Source organism: Carcharhinus amblyrhynchos, chromosome 19 (genome assembly GCF_965287045.1).
Source record: "Carcharhinus amblyrhynchos chromosome 19, sCarAmb.v2.hapA, whole genome shotgun sequence".
NCBI lineage: Eukaryota > Metazoa > Chordata > Chondrichthyes > Carcharhiniformes > Carcharhinidae > Carcharhinus > Carcharhinus amblyrhynchos.
Genome location: NC_137342.1, coordinates 43,111,390 through 43,134,129, shown reverse-complemented (window position 1 = coordinate 43,134,129; position 22,740 = coordinate 43,111,390). Strand labels below are relative to the sequence as shown.

The window sequence follows — 22,740 nt, the reverse complement described above, 5'->3', positions numbered from 1 at the left end:
CGGAAAGTGGAACTGAGCCACGACAGATCAGCCATGATCTTATTGAATGGCGGGGCAGGCTCGAAGGGCCAGATGGCCTACTCCTGCTCCTATTTCTTATGTTCTTATGACAAATGAAAAACATGAAAACTGATATGACAATACAAGGATGCTTGCTCAGCACTCAATAGAACAGAGATGTGAATTCTCTTCACGTCCAGTACATAGTATTAAATAGGTGCACGGAAGTGAATACCTTTCCTACCTCAAGTCTGGTGATAAACGTCAAAAATAAAAACTGAGATAATAAAATTTCAGAACAATTGACCGTTTGACACATTGTTGACAATGGAGTCAGTACTTTTGATAATCATGGAGTCATAGAATCCCTACATTGCAGAAGGAGGCCATTCGACTCTCCAATAGGGCATCTTACCTTCCCCAAGCCTACGCACTGCCCAATCCCATAATTCCAAATATTTACCCCATTAACTTACGCATCTTGGGATTTTAAAGTGACAATGTAGCATGGCCAATCCACTGAACCTGCACACCTTTGGGGCGTGGGAGGAAATTAGAGTGGAAACCCACTCAGACACAGGGAGAACATGCAAACTTCATATGGATAGTTACCCAGGCTGTAACTGAACCCAGGACCCTGGCGCTGTGAGGCAGCAATGCTAACCACTGTGCCGCCCACCTCAACCTCATTCAATTAGCACCATCACCATTTAGTGAATACTGAAAATGATTCAATCATTTTGAACTGTCATTTTCGTCCAAGTTTAGGAGTCAAAGCTGATGATAATATTTCACAATTCTTCAAAATCAACTAAAGTTTAACCAAGGATCCTTTATATCTGTATTACATTTAAAGTAAAATAACTACTGAAAACTTACAATGTGGTTTTAATTCTAGCAATATAAAATAACTCACTGCAAAGTTTTAGTTTATGGAAGAAATAATTAACAAAGATTCAAACACTTCGTTCCAGCTAGTTTCTAAATTCATCCAGGCTTGCCAGAAGCAAGCATCAAGGAAGGGTAAGTGCTTCCCACAGGTAGTAAAAAGAGAAAAGGCTCAGAGGGCAGGATGGTCCTTCAGCATCTCCTTTGACCCAGTTAAGAGGAGCAAGTACATATCTTTTCAAGCGTATTTTTTCAACGTCACAGTATGGTCCAAAAGAATTGTCTATTTTCAAATTGGGGGGGTGTTGCTGCTGCTGGAGAGGGCAGACATTTGATACATTATCCTTAAATCTCCAGGAACGCATTCACCCCCCGATCAAGGTAATTCATATGGAAAATCTTACAAATCCAACCAATTGTACCCTGCACAAAAAGTACTTAAAATTAGGAAAACAGTGCTAGGGAAACAAATTGTACTCAGAATCTACTCTCCAACTTGAATAAAAACATCATGAAAGATAGCTCAATGTAGCTGACAATCAGAAGCAATGATGAATTTAAACAGAATATTTTGCAGGAACTTGCAATGAATCTGCTGATGCATTATTTTACGATGTAAATATGTCAACTGTTTAAATGAAAACAAGTCTACTTTAGCATGATATCTGTTTTTCAAAAAATAATGCTTCATCTTGATTGAAAGAAATCATAAATCATTGTCAAAATTGCAATGTATTATTTTAAATTTATCATGACTGGTTATCAACAGGCTTATCTGTGGATACATGGTACATCGACCATACTCCTTCCAATGCCTTTAGCAATGTAGGTAAACTAAAAAATCATGTAAGCATGGCTCTCGTTGAGTTAGCAGCTTTAGAAATTGTTTAAAAAAACTTACATCATACAAGTCTTTTTTCTCCAATTTTATTTTTTGTATTTCCAGAAGCAGAGACCAGACCTCTCCTCTCAGCTGCAGTGGAATTCCCTTATAAATTCTCCGTACAACCTTTGGATCAAAGTTAAAGAGAAATATTTTTGTCAGCTATATTACACAGTTACTCAAAGCTTACAACATAATGCTTAAGTGCTCAACATTCATAATCACCTGAAAAGATGACTGCAAGTACAATTTTGGATGAATAGCTCTTCAATGTTCATTCTGCTGGAGGGAAGAGAGTCTAGCCTTGGCACGGTCTCTCCCAGATACAAAATTCAAATTAACCCTCTGCATTGAGTGATCTGCAATTTAACTGGGATGAAGTCCATGGGAGCTTGAATATACTATGCCATACCAACACTTAAAACTAATATCCATCATTCTTCTGTAAAAAATGCTGTGGTTTCTGTTACCCAAAGACCATCATATCAAGGTGAGCATTGCTATAGGTATCTGACACAATTTAAATCATAACTTGCCCAGACCTTGTTTCAATACAGCACTGTACCTTTTTAATTAAAATAAATGACTTGCAGACTTGATATCTGCCTAATGTTTCCATTGTAGCTTTTGAAAGCAGGACTTCAAGTTTAAACGTTTATTTAGAAGTGTCACAAGTAAGCTCATATTAACACTGCAATGAAGTTACTGTGAAAATCACCTCACCACACTCTGGCACCTGTTCAGACACAGTGAGGGAGAATTTAGCATGGCCAATGCACCTAACCAATACATCTTTCAGACTTGGGAGGAAACCAGAGTATCCAGAGGAAACCCAAGCAAACACAGGAACAACATGAAGACTCCACACAGACAGTGACATAAGCCTGGAATTGAACCGATCCTGGCACTGTGAAGCAGCAATGCTAACCACTGTACTCTCCTAAGAAATCATAATATTGCATCTTTTTGCTGTAGCACTGTACTGAACTATTCTTACGCGTATAGAAAACAGGGAAAAGAGGTGCAGGAGTAGGCAATTCAACCGTTTTGAGTCTGCACCACCATTCAATATGATTATGTTGGTTATAGATTTTCAGTATCCCACTCTCTCCTCATACCCTCTGATCACTTCAGCCACATGGACCACATCCTCCTCCCTCTTGAACATATCGAACAAACTGGCCAACAGCTTTTTGTGGTGGAGAATTCCAAAGATTCACAACTCTGAGTGAAGACGTTCTTCCTCATCTCAATCCTGAATAGCTTAGCCCTTATTTTTAGGCTGTGACCCCTAGTTCTGGACTTCCCCAATATTAGGAACATTCTTCCCTCATCTAGTCTGTCCAGTCCCATCAAGATTTTATATGTTTTTGAAATCCCGTCTCATTCTTCTCGATTCCAATGAGTACAAGCCCAGTCGATCCAGCGTCTTTATTTATGTCAGTCCTGCTATTACAGGAATCAATCTGGTGAACCTTCACTGGACTCCCTAAATAGCAAAGATGTCCTTCCTCAGACTAGGAGATGAAAACTGCACACAATACTCCAGGTGTGGCCTCACCAGGGCTCTGTACAACTGCAGCAAGGCATCTTTGCTCTTATACTCAAATCCTCTTGCTATGAAGGCCAACATGCCATTAGTTTTCCTCACTGCCTACTGTACCTGCATGCCATCTTTCAGCAACTATTCCACCATGACACCTAGGTAACGTTGCATTTCCCCTTTTCCTAAATTGCCACAATTCAGACAATAAATCTTCCTTCCTGTTTCTACCACCAAAATGGATAACCTCACATTTATCCACATTATATTGCATTTGCCAAGTATTTGCCCATTCAGTTAGCCTGTCCAAGTCTGCAATCTCTTAGCATCCTCCTCACAGCACAAACTGCCACCCAGCTGAGTGTTATCTGCAAATTTGGAAATATTGCATTAATTTCCTTCGCCCAAATCATTAAGGTATATTGTGAATAGCTGGGGTCCCAGCACTGAATCCTGCAGTACCCCACTTGTCATTGTCTGCCACTGAGAAGCACCCGTTTATTCCCACTCTCTGCTTTGTGTACGCTAACCAGTTCTCTGTCCACGCGAATACATTACCCCAAATACCATGAGCTAAATTTTATGTCCAATGATTGTCAATGGTTAAAAAAATCTAAGAATATTAGTTGAAAAACGTTATGGCTTCAAATTACTTTTTTTTGAAGAAGAACTTATAAATTTCATATTAATTTTCAAGATCGCTATTGTAGTTACTGTACTGATTTCAAAACTGATCTTTTTTCATCAAGTCACTGTAGTCATAATTATAGTTGCCTTATGTTTCAGAAATTAAGTTGAGCTATTGCTTATTTTCCAATTGTACCTCCATATGAATCTTCCGAAATCTATTGTTTCATTTTAGCATCAAGGTTGGTTATTTTATATTGAAGTTTTCAGATCTGTATCCTTTTCATTTTATCTCAGTTACTGAACTGATTTATTACTAGGGGAAAAAAGATGAGATAACTAAAATTAATTTTATATTCCTATCTTTGTCAGAAGCTGCTACCTGGTATAATGTGGTAGAATCAGCAATAAACAAAGGGTACAGGAAAGTACTTCCAAATTCAAGAAACAGGCTAAAATCAGGACAAATAAACATTGAAGAAATATTTTACATCTATTTCCATCCAAAGATAAAGAAAATCTGTCTAATTTCCAGGTTAGGGGCGAGAAATTTGCAAACAAAGGATACGTATTTTGTTATGAGACGGTTAAACCCACGTTAAAAAAAAGCTATAGTATTTGGTGAGAACAATTTGTAGTTAAGTTGAAGATAGTAACTAGGATAGGTTGTGGTTAATAACATTTTTGTATTTTAGATTTAAAAGGATTGAGAACAAGCTGGGAAATATACATCAATTGTAGCGAGTGTCTTGGAAATTACCATGAGAAATCTGGTGAGGAAACACCTGAAAAGTATAATTTTTGAAAGAGTTTTGGTATGGATGAATATGGATGAAGGAAAGTAAGGTCCTGCTTAAAGCAACCTATTAATATTATTAAAGATCTGTTGAGTAGAAGAAATATCAGTCAATAGGATTTTCTGAAAATTCTTGACAATGATAAGATAATGAGTCCCAAGGTTTCTATGATTTCTAATTTAATGGGATTAGCTAAACGAGTAAACATTTTTAAAAAATGGGTGGCACGGTAGCACAGTGGTTAGCACTGCTGCTTTACAGCTCCAGGGATCTGGGTTCGATTCCCAGCTTGGGTCATTGTGCAAACTCCACACACACATTCTCCTCGTGTCTGCGTGGGTTTCCTCTGGGTGCTCCTGTTTCCTCCCACAGTCCAAAAGATGTGCGGGTTAGGTCAGTTGGCCATGCTAAAATTGCCCTTACTGTCCTGAGATGCAGAGGTTAGAGGGATTAGTGGGTAAATATGTAGGGATTTGGGGGTAGGGCCTGGGTGGGATTGTGGTTGGTGCAGACTCGATGGGCCAAATGGCCTCTTTCTGTGCTGTAGGGTTTCTATGAAGGTAGAAAGGCAAACATGGTGAACAGTAAATGGTGGCTGTCAATGGAACCCATGCCAGATAAGAGCATGGTAGCTCATAGGTCCATCGGATTTTGAGAGTCCTCCTATTCCTTACGTATAAATTTAACTGAACAAGTCAGAACAAGTGAAATCTCACAAGTTTGCAAATTATATACAATTCTCAAGATAATTTTTATACTATAATGTTCATTATGTGAGTTCAGAAAGAAATTAGATATAGCTCTTGGGCTAAAGGGATCAAGGGATATGGGGAGGGGTGAGGAGTGTTCAAGATGTTGAACCGATGATCAACTATGATCAAAATGAATGGTGGAGCAGGCTTGAAAGGCCAAATGGCCTACTCTGTTCCTTTTTTCTATGTTTCTATTTTCTATGTTTAAACGTGGCTAAAAATTTCCTCAAGCTGACTTGAGCATTGGTGAAGCTGTGTTTCTAGTTAGTTAATTACAATATGCAGTACGTACAGAGTCCAGGACTTCTGCCTTGGAATCAGTGACAATGGAGTAGCCAGGAATGTGTCTATCTGCAGATCTTAGAGTAAGTCACTTCTTTAAAAACTTGATGGCTACAGGGAGGCTGCCTAGCCTTGAAAGCAATAGGGACATCAGCTTTTCTGAAGAAGCAGTAGAAATCTGACTGCATCAAATGCAATTCAAGATGAAGATCTTGTTTCTTCAAGAGAGCCAGTGAGTAAGCAAACTACAAACAAGAGCTTGGGAAATGTCAGTAATACTGTTCAGAGGATGAAGGTGCAGTACTGTAAAATATTCAATGCTCATTAAAGGTTAATGTCTGCACTATGAACCATATTAATGCACTGCAGCAGCTTTGATCAGTATGAGCTATTTTCTCTAACCGATTTATTTATTTCCTATGCCTCGAGCTTATGGTAACCCATGAGGCTGCAGTTTGTACTTCCTGGATCCTCTTTTGCTCAGCACTGCCTTCTTCAGCAGACGAGTGAAGAGGCAAAACCTACCAAATCCTTCCATACATAGAACCTACTTGTATATATTTTAAAGTCTTTCCAACAGCTACAGTTAGTACTTCTGACACAAGTTTTGGGATATGGTATGCTACTAATATCAATTGCTCATGCAGGCAAATTAACACTTTTGGATTGACCCAATAACATAAGAACAAGGAGCAGGAGTAGACCATCTCGCCCCTCGAGCCTGGTCCGCCATTCAGTAAGATCATGGCTGATCTTTTCATGGACTCAGCTTCACTTACCCGCCCACTCACCATAACCCTTAATTCTTCTAGTGTTCAAAAATTTATCTATCCTTGCCTTAAAAACATTCAATGAGGTAGCCTCAACTGCTTCACTGGGCAGAGAATTCCACAGATTCACAATCGTTTGTGTTAAGAAGTTGCTCCTCAACTCAGTCTTAAATCTGCTCCCCCTTACTTTGAGGCCTTGCCTCCTAGTTCTAGTTTCAGTTGCCAGTGAAAGCAAGTTCACTGCTTCTACCGTATCTATTCCCATTGTAATCTTACATGTTTCTATAAGATCTCCCCTCATTCTTCTGAATTCCAAGGATTACACGTAGTTTCTCCTCATAAGCCAACGCTCTCAACTCCGGAATCAACTAGTGAATCTCCTTTGCACACCATTAAGTGGCAGTACATTCTTTCTCAAGTAAGGAGACCAAAACTGCACACAGTACTCCAGGTGTAGCCTCACCAGCACCTTATACAGCTGCAACATAACCTCGCTGTTTTTAAATTCCATCCTTCTAGCAATGAAGGACAAAATTCCATTTGCCTCCTTAATTACCTGCTGCACCTGCAAACCAATTCCTTTCAATTCATGCACAAGGACACCCAGGTCCTTCTGCACAGCAGCATGCTGCAATTTTTTATTAATGGTCCATTTTGCTGTTACTCCTACCAAAATGGATAACCTCACATTCACCACATTGTAGTCCATCTGTCAGACCCTTGCCCACTCACTTAGACTATCTATGCCCCTTTGCAGACTTTCAGCGTCCTCTATACACTTCTCTGCCAGTCATCTTAGTATCATCTGCGAATTTTGACACACTACGCTTGGTCCCCAACTCCAAATCATCTATGTAAATCGTAAACAATTGCGGTCCAACACTGACCCCTGAGGCACACCACTAATCACTGATTATCAATCAGAAAAACACCCATTTATCCTCATTCTTTGCTTTGTTAGTTAACCAATCCTCTACCCATGCTAATATATTACTTGTAACATCATGCACCTTTATCTTATGCAGCAGCCTTTTCTGCGGCACTTTGTCAAATGCCTTCTAGAAATCCAGATACACCACATCCACAGGTTCCCCATTGTCCACTGCGCCCATAATCTTCTCAAAGAATTGCTGTGTTCCTGCATTTTGAGATATTACAGCAGTGTTGTTCAATTTGTGTTTTTCCTTTCAGCAGTCATGTAAAATTGAAAAGTTATTTTCAGTACAGAGAACAGGAGGTCGCATGATATCATGTTGGCACTTGGACTAGTAATTAGTTATTCCTTCACCTCCCGTTGTAAGAAATTGAATGTTTCACCCAAAAGAATATCCAGAAACCATATGACAGTAGAATAAGTTGACTGTTTTCTGCAGGCAATAATAAATGTAAAATGTTTATATGATTTATTTACATTAGCATATACTTTGATCATTACACACTGCAATTTTCATGGAGTAATCCATTGATTTTGTTAACCAACAAGAGTAAGGCATCATAACCCTCGGGAAACTAATTACAAGACTCTTGAAGAGCAATTGGTTCTTGCATTTTAACACCAGATGAATCTATTTTAAGTGAATAATCAATTATAATCTCGGACCATCTCAGCACTCTGAGAACTAATCAGGGGAGACAATACCAAAGATGGCAGAACAGTCAAAATCTTGCAAACAAATAATACCACTCCAAGGTCTGCTAAAGAAACAGTTGAATACAGGCTGCAGCATAAATATAACTAAAATCTGAAAAAAAAAACATGTATTTGGTGAGTGGCTGTTTAAAGACATTGGGTGTAAAATAATGTTCTATTCAGCACTTGAAGTAAATACATACTAGGGCGAAGCAAAGAACAACATTGGGCATTCTGGCACTGTTACTACACAACTGTGGTATTTTCCCTTGCTTCTCAGAGACAGTGGTTTGGTTCTTGTTTTGCTGGAACAATCCAGTGTACCTAATAGCAGTAATTTCTTTAGATATATGCAAATGACTAAGATCCTATCTGATAACGTATTAACAAAGATTAAAATGTCAGAATTTGAATTAGTTGAAAAAAAGTGTTTCTCAGTTTTATTCTAAGCTATCTTCAATTTTAGTTAATCAAGATTGTGGAACCATGATTTTTGAGATGCATTACAGAACTTTGGAACAATTGCGTGAGATCCAAAGCCTTTTATCTCTTCCTATCTTAACTACTTTCTTCCTTTTGTCCTGTCTCTTCCTACTTACATCCGTGACTCTTCCGATGTCCTCTGTAACTTTAACATTTCCAATGTCTTGGCCATAACTATCTTTACCACCATCTTCCAATGTCTCTACATTGCAATTATGAATGCAATTTATTTCTTTTATTACTCGGGAGGAAGGGAAATCAGGTAACTAAGATAGTGAGTAGCTGAGTAAAAGATGAATAGCGCCAGAGTTTACGAAAATGCAGCCGCTCCCATGCTTAGATCAAATGACACCCCACCTATTAGTTTCCTAACATTTTCCTGTTCTGAATCAAAGTTTTTGACAAGAAACACAAACTATTTCTCTCTCCATAAATATTGCCTGACCTGTGAACTTTGTTTACATCTCAAATTTCCAGCATTTGCATCCTTTTACTTCTACATCAGATGCCTTTGCAGTGTTAGGGTTTGTATGCTAGTTTAACCACAGTGAAAATTTATAGTGAATATTTTTTCAAACAGCAGACATTGTAACGAACCTCGCCTCTTGGGGATCTGTTGAGAGCCCCTGCATTTTGAAAAAGGTTATTTGATTAATCTTCTGCTGCCCATCACTCAGACAAAACCAGAATCCAACTCATCTACCTGCTGTTTCTGGTTCAGATAATTTCATCAACTTCATTTAGTTGTAATCTTCTCACTTCCTAACAGCTAATGTTGCTGATTTCCCTTTTGAGAAGCTGACTACTTGCAGAGTCCATGTTTTTATACTCTGGTTGCTGATGGGTGATTTCCATGGCTCAGCATCCTGAAAGGAACATCTTGTACATAATATTCCACAAACGTACAAGTTATGCAGTTTGGTATTAAAACACACATGGGACATCATGCCTGTTTTTGTTACCTTTGTTGCTTTGTCCCTTCAATTGTAGTTATATTTTTACTCCTGCTTCATTGCATTGCTTAAGAAGTTGCATGCTAATGCTACGTTGTAGTAAAGCATTTTAAAATAACAAAGCAGTTAACAACCTTTAAAAAGTAAAATTAAAAGTGACATAGCTGTTGACAGCTTTAAACTCAAGCGAAATGCTCAAAGTTTGTTGTTTTCAGTCATTACAAACTCTGCAGGAAGTTACCAGTCCCACCCATGTTGCAGCAACATATCTTACTAATTGGCTTCAGGGACTTTTTTTAAGTGTTCCCAAAGAGTCATAACGTTCAGGAGTTATTTACCAGTGAAGTGAAAACTGGAAATGCAATCATTTTGAACAAATAACGTACCGACAAATAATTCACAATTCATTTAATCTTTTGTAATGATTTGAATTTTAATGAAATATTTGGCTAGCGCTGGTACACTGAATGAGTGAGCTGTACGCTGTTATACCTGTGAAAATATTTCCTTAACATTCCAAATATAATTGTGTGCATAAATGATGTGATTCAAATGATAAAACACTTGCTTAAATTGAAGAGGTGTTTGAGTTCGTTCGTTGTCCAGAATTCCTGGTTTCCTGATCAGAGTTTTACAGATCCTGGGAAGATTATACTATTCCCATTTACCATAATAGTGCCATCAATTTCTGACAGATTTTGCATTCTGGGTAGACGCAAGAGCCTACTGAAACTTAAGTTCTTGAAATTTATTAATTTTATGATATAGAGTAAAATGTCCATTACAGAAAATGATAAACAGTTAAACAAAAAAACCTCTCTACTACCAGGAATACAAAGAGAGCAAAGCTAGCAAATGGTTTTTGCCAAAAATAAGCCTGGGTATTTTATAAAATTTAAATGTATATGAAACTTGTTACTCTTCCCACCTTTTAGGTTTTTGCTGCAGTAAGTAGGTCTATGAAAGCAGTAACAAAGTTATTTTTTAATTGTGAAAATTTAATGGAAGCTACACAAATTTTGCAACATAATCCCAAAAGTTTCAAATTTCATGGCTTTGGAAATCTTACCTACTGCTAGGTTTTTAAAAATGTATAGCATTGAACCCAACAACCTTGCTTCATATTTAATATTCAATGAAAATTAAATCTGACCTAAGTTGTACAATGCAATTTGATTTTAGATTCCATAAAGGCTCAGCAGCAAAATAGTATATTTTATTTATTTTCCACGTATGCTGAAACTGACTGCTCATTGACAATCACTTTGGGTTCTGCCACAGCCACTCAGTTCCTGGCTTCATTACTGCCTTGCTTCAAACATGCACAAAGAAGCTGAACTTGAAGTGCGCCACGACTGACTGCCTTTGACACGAAGGCAGCATATGACTCAAGCTGGAATCAAGGAGCACTAGCAAAGTTGAAGTAAATGGGAATCAAGGGGAGAATCTCCACAGGTTGGAGTCATACCTAGCAGCAAGGAAGATGTTTGTGGTTGTTGGAGGTGAATCATCTCAGCTCCATGATATTATTGCACAAGTTGCTCAGGGATGTGTCCCTGGCCCAAACATCTTCAGCTGCTTCATCAATAACCTTTGCTCCGTCATAAGGTTAGGAGTGAGAATGTTCATTGTGCAATCAACAATGTTCAGCATCACTTCAACTCCTCACTTACTGAAGTAGATCATATCTGTAAGTAGTAACACCTGAATATACTCAGGCTTAGGCTAAATGGCAAATAACATTTGCGTCACACTAGCGTCAGACACTGACCATCTCCAACAAGAGAGAATCTAACCATCTTCCCTTGACATTCAATGCTTTACAATTGCTGAATCCCTCACTAACAACCACCCAAGAGTTACCATTGACTAGAATTGAACTCAATCAGCCATATAAACACAGTGGTTGAAACAATAAGGCAGAGATTGGGAATTCTGTAGAGTGTAGCTCACCTCCTGACACCCCAAAGCCTATCTGCCATCTATAAGTCACATATCAAAAGCACAATGGAACACTCTCCACTCGCCTGCAAGAGCATCGTTCCAATACTTGGAAACACTGATACCATCCAGGTAAAGCAGTCTGCTTCTTTGACACCTTACCCACTTCCTCCACCACCGACGCAATGGCAGCAGTGTGTACCATCTACAAGATGCACCATAGCAACTCGCCAAGGCTCCTTAGATAACACCTTCCAATCTGCAAGTTCCACTACCTGGAAGGTCAAGGACAGCAGACACGTGGGAACAACACCATTTGCATGTTCCCCTCTGACAACTATATAACCATTCTTTCATTGTCACTGGGGTCAAAATCCTGCCACTACCTTGCAACAGTATCATGGGTGCTCCTGCAACACATGGACTGCAGTATTTCAAGGTGTCTAACCACTCCCATCCCATGGGCAATTCAGGATGGCAAATAAATACTGACCGAACCAGTGATTCCCACATCCCATGAATGAAAAACAAACTATTCAAATTTCTCCCTTAGACAATCACAATTCAAGAACAGCAAAGTGAGCTAGAGAGGTTCGAAAAGGCAGCAAAAAGACAACATGGATCCAGTCAGATCAAAATAACATGTCTAGTTGCTGAATTCAGAGCCTCAAGATACAGGGAAGACCATTCAGGACCGAGATGAGGAAAGATTTCTTCTCTCGAAGGATAGTGAACCTGTGGAATTCTCTACCACAGAAGGCTTTGGATGACATCACAATGTATTCAAGAAAGGGATAGATCATTTTCAAGATTTTAAGTAGCATCAAGGGATACAGGGGAAAGCGTGAATATGGCATTGAGAGACAGGATCAACCATGATCATGTTTAATGGTGGAGCAAACTCAAAGGGCTCAATGGCCAACTCTTGCTCCCAGTTTTAATGATTCTATGTTTCTGGTCTGAATGGCTAGTCATCTCAACTTCATACTACCATGTATTTTATCTTGGGCCAATTTCCTCCAAGACCCAAAAGACAGAATTTCTTGCAGAATATACTGTTTGCAAGGTAATGGCAGAATTTTGACCCAGTGACAGTGAAAGAACGGTTATATAGTTGTTAGCGTGGCTTAAGAGGGGAACTTACAAACGGTGTTGTTTCCATGTGTCTGCTGCCCTTGATCTTCCAGGTAGTGGAACTTGCAGGTCGGAAGGTGTTATCTAAGGAGTCTTGGTGAGTTGCTACAGTGCATCTTGTAGATGGTACACGACTGCCACTGCGTTGGTGGTGGGTTAGGTTGATTGGCCATGCTAAAAATTGTCCCTTAAACTCTGAGAAATGTAGGTTAGAAGGATTAGCGGGTAAATACGTAGGGATATGTAGGATAGGGTCTGGGTGGGACTGTGTTCGGTGCAGACTCGATGGACTGAATGGCCTCCTTCCGCACTGTAGGGTTTCTATGATTCTGTGGTACTATATTTATGCAAATTATACAATTGAAGTTCACAAACAAACTATTCCCATCAGGAATCACGAATATTTATAAGTTCAAAAACTATTGAGTGATTCTCCAAGGTCTCCCTTCCGCCAACCAGTCCTGCCCACCCTAAAATTTTCACACAACTGCCAAAACCTCCACTCATCAGGTCAGCAAAAGATAATACACATGTAAAGAAGCTGTTACGTTGTGTACAGTGTGCAACTACTGTCAATGGCAAATAAGATTTACTGCAAACCAGATTATTTTGTCAATTCAGCTAAAGGCATTTTCTGCCTGGTTATAAATTCTGTACTCAATTTGTTTCCCAGTATTGTGAGCAACTCAAGTTTATTAAATTTGTCTGCTCTTAGCAAACTGAACTTTAATGAAAATCCATACTAATCATGAACTTGAGGATGTTTTGTTAAATATAAAATGTCTATCCAAATACAGACCACATTCCTTATTATTGTCTCATCAATTTTAAAACTGATCTTCACGAAAATTACTTCCATGATATAAATTAATTATTTGTACATAATATTTCATGTCCTCTTTCATCTGCACGTAATATAACAAGAAGGGACAGTGACACAATGCAGCATAGCTTTAGAGGGGTCAATGCCTGCAGTGTTTATCATATCATCAAGGATAATATAAATCTTTAATTGTCAAACTGGAAATTTATATTCAACTGTCACTGGCAGAATGATTTCTCTGGGGAATGGACAATAGCTAAAAACGATCAAGTTCATAAGCAGTACCTTAAATACAAAGGTTTACATTCAGAATAAAAATCTATTAGTCTCCACCTTTCCCTTAGCTGAACTACCCCAAATATTTCCTGAAATTACTTGGATTACTTAGCAAAACTTCCCCAACAGTGCTGTTAAGAAGTTCACATTATCACTGAAACAGAACTTCGCATTGTCACTGAAGAGGGAATTTTATATAAAACATGATCAACTCTTCCTTCCAAAGCAAAACCTTTTTCCACTAAGCATTTAAAAAAAAGGTGAAGTCCTGAGAGATACAGACAAATGTTGCTCCTTAACTGGTTAATTGGAGGCAACTCTGATTTGCATTCAGATCTTTTTCCTAATGGATAGCACAGTGGCTCAGTGGTTAGCACTGCTGCCTCACAGTGCCAGGGACAGAGTTTGATTCCTGGCTTGGGTCACTGTGCAGAATCTGCATGTTCTCCCCGTGTCTGTGTGGGTTTCCTCCAGGTGCTCCGGTTTCCTCCCACAGTCTGAAAGACATGCTGGTTAGGTGCATTGGCCATGCTAAATTCTCCCTCGGTGTACTCGAACAGGCGCTGAAGTGTGGCAACCAGGGGATTTTCACAGTAGCTTCATTGCAGTGTTAATGCAAGCCTATTTGTGTCAATAATAAATAAACTTTAAACTATACATTTTCATCAGTTCCTTTTAGTTTTAGTCTGTAGACAACTGCAATTTCTTAAGTGATGTACTGCATTCCACAACGTACACTTGATTCTGTGGCACAGCTGCAGTACTTAGACCTCTCATGCAACCTCTAATCCTTCTTTTCCCTTTACCTAAATATGTTACCTTACAAACTCCCTTCTACTTACCTTTTCTCGTGGCACTCCCCCAAATATTAATCACTGTTGAAGAAGCCCTTACAGCATCATTCAGTTTTTTTCTGATGGACTCACCTTGGAACAAATCACAACCTGAACCCAATAGCCTCATTCTCCACTCCTGGTGACTTTGCCATCCGTCACGATCTTTGGGTCTATCTAGTCTCGCCAACTATTTTTAATTTAGTTCACCTCAGCATTGTTTAAGCATCAACTAACATCTTACTTGATACTTGGTCCCTTGGCCCAATGAAGATGATCTCATCTGAAGCCTACAAAATTCTGAGCAGGTCTGATGAAGTTGATGCTGAGAGATTGCTCCTGATGGCTAGGGAGTCAAGTTTCTAGGTGTCCAGATCACCAACAACCTATCCTTGTCTCCCCATGCGGAGACTATAGTTGAGAAAACCCATCAATGCCTCTACTTTCTCAGGAGGACTAAGGAAATTTAGCATGTCCGTTACGATTCTCGCCAACTTTTACAGTCGCACCATTCTTTCCGGTTGTATCACAGTTTGGTATGGCTGCTGCTCTGTCCAAGTCTACAAGGATCCTGAATGAAGCCCAGTCCATCACGCAAACCAGCCTTCCATCCATTGACTGTCTACACTTCCTGATGCCTCGGAAAAGCAGCTAGCATAATCAAGAACCTCACGCACCCCATTTTCTCTTCTACCTTCTTTCGTCTGGGAAAATATACAAAAGTCTGAGGACACGTACCAGCCAACTCAGCTGCCATCAGGCTTTTGAATGAACCTACTTCACATTAAGCTGATATTTCTCTACACCCCAGCTGTGACTGTAACATTAGATTTTGCACTCTTTTCCTTCACTACGCATGGTACGCTTCCTCTGTGCAGCATACAAGAAACAATACTTTTCATTGTATACTAATACATGTGACAATAATAAATCAAATCAAAAGAGAGCAAAGTTTCAGGATGACAGGCCAATCATTTAGAACTGAGGTGAAGAAATTACTTCAAAAGGTTGTAAACCTACCACAGAACGTTGTGGATGCTCCATCATTTAACACATTTAAGAATGGGACAGACAGAGTTTTGGTCTCGTAGGGAATTTAAGGATATGGGAAGAGGGCAGGAGAATAGAGTTTAAGCCCAATATTGGCCTTAGTTGCATTAAATGGCAAAGCTCCTATTTCCTATGTTCCCTCCAGAACATTCTGCACAAGGACATTGCCATCCAGGCCCTCTGTGTGAACAATTTTAGTGAGAGTCTTGAACAAATTTTGGCTAATAAAAGCTAACTGTTATTACAGACTTCCTGCCAGGCTATAATTTTTGCATTGCCATCTCCACTTCCACCAACAATTCACACGTGACATCTACCTCCTTACTCCTCTGGAGTCTAGTCTGATCAACTCCTTCACCTCCATTTTGATATTTTGTTCCTCAACAAAACTCTCACCATCTCCTGATTATTTCCCTGACATCTTCACTTCCTGAAATCTGAACTCACAAACCTGAGCATGTCTATCCATAAACAAATCAGAGTTGACCATGTCTCAGAACTGCCCACTATCCTAGCTTTAGCCTTTTCTTTACTATCTCCTTTAACCCCTCTCTCATCTCTACCAGCATGCAGGGAGGCCATAATCACCTTCATGGCAAATAGACAGATCAGTCATTCAATGGCCTCTGCCATTTTTCCCCTTGCCCACAAGGCCAAGTATCACCCCAATGCTGTCCCGAGCCTATCCGGAACACCAGTTAATTTCTAGTTACTCTTCCATCTCTCCATTATGCTCTCCAAGTTCATAGAGATACAGATCTTTTCGATAAGAATGGTCTCCTGCTCCCTCAGCTCCATTCTCATTAAAATCTTGGGAAACTAACTTCACTTCCTAATTTTTATTTTAGTGGGCGTAATAAATGGTTTCTGAACAAGTATTGTACTCTTGCTTTCATAACTGTTTTCACTGTCACTGACAAACTACACACTCCTAGCCCCACTCATCCAACTTCCTAACCAAAACTCAAACTCAACCTTTCTGTCTCCATTATAAAACCATATGACATAGGAGCAGAAATAGGCCATTCGGCCCATTGAATCTGTTCTGCCATTCAATGAGATCATGACTGATTATCATAAAATCAACGTTATTCTGAAGGTGAATTTTCTTCCTTAAATAAATCGCACTAAATGTGCATTAAAAGCCAAGTACACAAGCTTAAAAAAAACACACATTGGAGTAGAATTCATGATACAGACTGGAGCACACGTATTCAAACTAGTCATTTATTGGTGTAGCTTCCTACTCCATGCACTCACTACAAAAATAACGCAACAATAACAGGAAGGAAAGTGTCTCATAATTGAGGTAATATAGTGAATCATAAAAATGTACAGCTTTATTAATGGGAAAAAAAGGAAGCAAATGGATTAAGTTTTTTTATATGGCTTCTTGTACAAACATGCATAGGGATCTTGTTTTGTTCTCCTCTCCAAAGAGCATAAAACCTCTTATTCCGTTTGAGCAAGGGTTCTCTCTCGGACCACACATCTTGCAGTGATGGGCCAGTCACCATTAGAAACCTAAGATAAACAGTACCATTGCTCAAAACTGATCATCTCAATCAAGCTGAGTTGTGACCTAGCTTGGCATTTCCATCTTGTAAGATTCCTTCAGCTCCTCTCCCAAGGTCTTTGCTGAGATTACAAATTCTGTACCCAGGGTTTAAACCTGAGATTTCCAAATGAACTTGTACAATATGCAGCGCTACCACGTTGCCCGAGTAAAATGCAATGAGGCGCACCGTCAAACTAAAGTACATTTGCATTTTAAGGACGAAAAACAAATAAAGTTGAACTTCTGAGATCAACTAATAACTTGGTGCACACGCACCTTTACAAAACATTATATGAACATTTATGCTGTCTACTCTTGAAATATCTATTGATTCTAAAGTAATAAGCATAAATTGCTTTTCAATGCAAGGTGGAAGTTTGTGAAATTAATTAACAAGGCAGATTTACCTTCTCACTGTTCTTGTATTTGTCCCAGCTTTTCAACATTTTTAGCCATTTTCCAGTTCTCTCAATCTCAATTTGCTTCAGCTGTTAACAAAAGTTAACAATGCATTACAATAGGTATTTAAAAACGGAGTACAAAGCAGAAGTGTCCTGAATTTAACAGGTTGTTTGCTGCCAAAATGTTACAAATAACACTATATAAACATTAATCTAGTTGCTTCATACGCTTCTTAAAAGGTGATTTCCAATGTAACTGATTACAATCTATCGCAGTCTTTCAAACAAGCTGAAATAAAAGGGAGGTAATTTTTCACAAACTCATCAACCCTTTGATTTTCTGTACTCGATACTGGATTGCAAAAGATTGCACAGCATCTGAATTAACATCGAAGGGTAAACTGAAATTAAATGACGGTGAGGAATTGACAAGTAAACAACCTGCAATTTCTGACTTTGTAGAGCTACTAGCAAATGGGGGATGCAGAATCTTCTGAATTTTTACCTCCAATTTCAGAATCCTAGACGTACAATGGACTGTGACCTACACTTTTTTTCCCTTAAAATCAGCACGGTATATTTGCCAATATAAGATTACCATCAGCCGTTCAACCCAGCAACACGCATTGGGACCTAACTTCTTCCTACTCTATTCTTTCCACCTATCAGTGCCCCCCCTTTCCTTCTGCTATAATCTGGTAGCATATCAACAATTTCACACAACAATAATGCTACCCCATCTCAGCTTCCTGCGAAAACCTCATTTGTGTCTTTGTCGATTCCCCCAATCCTCACCCGGTTAGCCTCCTGTTTGTCTCAATTTATAATCTTCAGCACATCCAAAACTGTGTTGTTCTTAACTTAAAAGTGTCTACTACTCATTGCACGTGCACAGAGCCTAGCTAGGGGAGAGGAGGACATGGAGAATTAGTGGTGAGATGGGACAGGTGGGGATGCTGTTAATAGTTTCTTAGTTCATTAAAACACTTCATCATTGTGTTTTGAAGATTCTATTTCACAGGTTTAACTGTTGATTACAAAGGCCCTGAACTATATCATCTGAATTCAAAGCCAAATTTGTGTAAATGAGAAGACTCTCAATGGAGAGCAGAACATAATACATTATGCAAGAATTTCCCCAAATATTTCTGTCAACTAGCCTGAAACCTATGAGCAAATTTTGATAATTGAATCATTTATACATTGTTGACATTTTGTCAATTAGTTTACTATTAAAATAAATAAGAAGCCCTTTAAATCTCAGTATGTGGCAAAGTATGTTGATTAACACTACATTCTGCACTCTCTCGTTTCCTTCTCTACGAAGGGTATGCTTTGTTGGTATAGCGCGTAAGAAACAATTCTCTTCACTGTAAGCTAATACATGTGACAATAATAAATCAAATCAGAGAATTCCATACAGTGCCATTGCAAACAAAATATGATTTGTCTAGTTACTGTTTCCTTACAGCACAATATAAACAAGGACTCATTTCCTGTTCGAAATTCCAAACATTTATTTCTGATTTGTTCACATTGCAAAAACTTGCCGATTTCGTCATTTAACTAGCGTCGAAACAACCCTCTGCCACTTCATTATCGAACTGATTTCTAAAAATGATTACAACACTGTATCACATAAATAAGATCACAGCTTTTCAATTAGAAACTCGTTAACAAACTTACCCTTTCTTCTACTGCATCAGGCATTGGTAGTTCCTTAGCACTGTTTATGAAAGCAAAAGAGGTTTCAATAATCATATCTGCAATACGTCTTCCATTGCAGTTAAGAAAACCATATGCATCTCATTTCAAAATACCCTAATTTTTTACTTTCAGAAATCAAGTACAATTATTGAAGAGGGGAAGTCTTGGTCCACTAAGCTGTCAGGTGCATCAGAAGTATTCTACGCAATACACAAAATGCAATAATTGTTTTATTTAATTATGTCACTTTAGGAACAAGGTAGCATGGACAACGTTGCCCATCTTTGATCAAAATAAATTATAAAGCTGGGCTGTCAAATCACATTTCAGTTATGACATTGATTCAAATTTAATAGTCTCACATTCTGATTTAAAAAAAACACTTATTTTGTTATCAATGTACAGCAATGGGCCAAACATCAAAATCTGCATAAAACTTAAACTTTCTTTCATTAAATCAGGACTGCCGGTAACATTGCAAGTTTCCAATGGGAAAAAAGTGCTTAAATATTCTTCGGAAAAATCAAAGTCAACATCCTTGACCTTTTGTGAATGCAACAGTTTTATCAGTATCTCATTTTCAGAGATAGCAGTTATCTTTTTGTCCATATTTTACTTTTTGTGAAAAGATAGGAAACCAGATTTAAACTGCAGTATGGAGAAAGCATACCTGAACACACTGGAAAGGAAGTATCACATCAACCACATATCATCCTGAAAGACACTGCTGCTTTTGAACATTGTCCATTCTTTGCTTAACTTATGAAATGAACAGGTAACAGTTACATTCCATTTCTCCAAGTGTTTAGTTACCAGGTTTTGTGTTGAAATTACATCATGTTTTTCAAAAGTGATTTAAGGCTTGTTTTCCACTGTATGGCATTGTACATTTTATTGTATAGCTACAGCTTGTTATTCTCTTGTGCACAATAACTTTTTCTACTTATTTTGTGCTAATATTTGCAATGTACTAGAGTAGAAGAGAGAAGCAGTGGTGTAATATCTCTGTGGGAAAATTAATTTGAGAACAAAGAGGCAAGTGACAAGATGATGGTCAGTCATTTCAGTTCTTTCCAATATACTTAAACTTGCAAAATCATGACCTTTAAAGATTTTTTTCCAGAATAAATATTGTAGTGTCATTTCACTGGCAAAGAAATATCAATCCCAGCATATTTAAAAGAAGCATTTTATCCCACATGGATTGGACACTCTTATTAATTGCCAGCAGAAAATACTTGCGGTATCCATATGCTTTCATTAAACAGTAAGATAAAGCAAATAGGTTCTGTATTATTCAGGTACTACACCAGGTTAATCAGACCTCATTTTCTCCAAGAGTTTCTAATGAAATGCATTGAGTGCATGCAAGTTTGTGTGCATGTGAGTTTGCATGCACATGCATGTCTTGGAACAGTTCCAGACCACTCTGGAAAATGATTAGTGATGACCAATATCCTAAGAAGTCATGCACACAGTATGGTTTTCCACTGTTATCCAATACCAAATTTATCTTTGCTGCCTTACATTCCTACAGTTCCAAAGTAGCTGCTCCAGGAAGATTTTTCAGGTTAATGAAGTCATAGCCAAATATGCAGAGAGTGAGCCCTATATCATGTACAACTTGGATGTTTAGAAAACTTGTACTTTCAAAGATAAAGAAAATGAAGTAGAATGTTGTAGGTAAAGCAATTAGCACAATAAATGCATGGCATTTTATGGGGTGTTAGGGGGAGGGAGGGGGTGGCTTGAAGATTTGGTTAATACCTAGGCCAGGTTCAAGAAGATGAATAAGGCACTCTGATGAAAATAAAACTAAGTTCTTGCAATGCATAATCTGAATTGAAAACATGTGAAAGCCTTTAACTACAAGTTTTTTTTGTAAATGAATTGAGATTTGAGCAAGTAAAGCAGCATTCTTAGTGTGCAAAAAGTCAAATTATTAAGCACTAAATCAAGTAATTTAATTGATGACATGTTCCTTGTACTAATATACAAAAGCCTTGTGCAGAATTATCACAACTTGAACTTGAAAACACAAGCCTGAAATTAAATACTGAGCCTTACTGTAGAAAACCAAATCGATCAGTGATTTTATAAATATGAAAGTCTGCATCTTCCCATGGATCAATCTTGGCTCCTTCTCGCCCCTGAAATAAATGAAAAGACATGGCCATCAATAAAGTTGTCTCGTCTTCATGCATTCAATTTTGTGCTGATGATAAAGCCAGTTGCTTTTAAAATGTATCTATTAGTTTTGGCACTAAGTTAAATTTGCAATAAATTGAGATTTTTTCATCTTCAATTCTCTCATGATTCAAGAAATAAATGGGCCACAAATGGCACACATCTGTGCTTTGACATCTTGCACATGAAGGTAGGGTTAAGAATGATCAACTTTCCTTTAGTTCAGCCCTGTTGGCCAAATAAAATCTTCCAGGCTTCCCATTCCTGAGTGTGGGCTAATGACCTTTGCCAGAAGTATGCACTTGTAAACAAAGATAAAATAGAAGAACATTGCTTGATTTCACAAAACTACAGCAATTTGATTTATTACGGTCACATATTAGTGTACAGTGAAAAGTATTTCTCTTGCACATTATACAGACAAAGCATACTGTTCATACAGATGGAAAGGAGAGAGCTCAAAAAATGTACTATTACAGTCATAGCAAGGGTGCAGAACAACTTAATGCAAGGTAGGTCCATTAAAAAGTCTGATGGCAGCAGGGAAGCAGCTGTTCTTGAGTCAGCTGGTACGTGACCTCAGACTTTTGTATCTTTTTCTCAACTGAAGAAGGTGGAAGAGAATATGTCCAGGCTGTGTGGGGTCCTTAATTATGCTGGCTGCTTTTCTGAGGCAGCAGAAATTGTAGAGTGTCAATGGGTATGAGGCTGGTTTGAGTGATGGACTGGACTTACAGCCATATCAAGCTGTGATACAACAAAGAATGTTTTCTATGGTGTATCTGTATGGAGAGGGGGGTGTGGGCGGGGGGTGGAAACAGGTTGTTGGTCACTTGGAGACCTAAAAACTTGAAGCTTTTGACCATTTCTACTTCTTCCCCACTGAAGTGGACTGGGGCACTTCTTCCATTATGCTTCTTGAAATTGATGACTATCTCCTTCGTTTTGTTGACATCAAGGGAGAGATTATTATCGTCCCACCTGTTCACCAGGTTCTCTATCTCTTTCGTGTACTGTGTCTCAACATTGTTTGAGATCCGACTCATTACAGTGGTGTCATCAGCAAACTTGAAAATCAAGTTAGAGGGGAATTTGGCCACACAGTCATAAGCATAGACGGAGCTGAGGACACAGCCTTGTGGGGTACCGGTGTTGAGGATGATTGTGGAGGTGGTGTTCTTGCCTATCCTTACTGATTGCATCGTGTTCGGAAGTTCAGGGT

At 38.6% G+C, this 22,740-nt stretch overlaps 1 protein-coding gene across 3 annotated transcripts in view; it reads right to left on the bottom strand.

The window, feature by feature from the left end:
* Window positions 1-22,740, bottom strand: part of usp6nl (USP6 N-terminal like) — a 200,450-nt gene that overhangs the window by 77,555 nt on the left and 100,155 nt on the right. For all 3 annotated transcript variants that reach the window (XM_080207677.1, XM_080207678.1, XM_080207679.1), the window contains exons 4-7: window positions 21,399-21,481; window positions 19,311-19,350; window positions 17,631-17,711; window positions 1,790-1,897 (exon numbers count right to left, since the gene is read on the bottom strand). In XM_080207677.1, coding sequence (XP_080063803.1) covers window positions 1,790-1,897; window positions 17,631-17,711; window positions 19,311-19,350; window positions 21,399-21,481 — 312 coding nt within the window. The remainder of the gene's footprint in view (window positions 1-1,789; window positions 1,898-17,630; window positions 17,712-19,310; window positions 19,351-21,398; window positions 21,482-22,740) is intronic.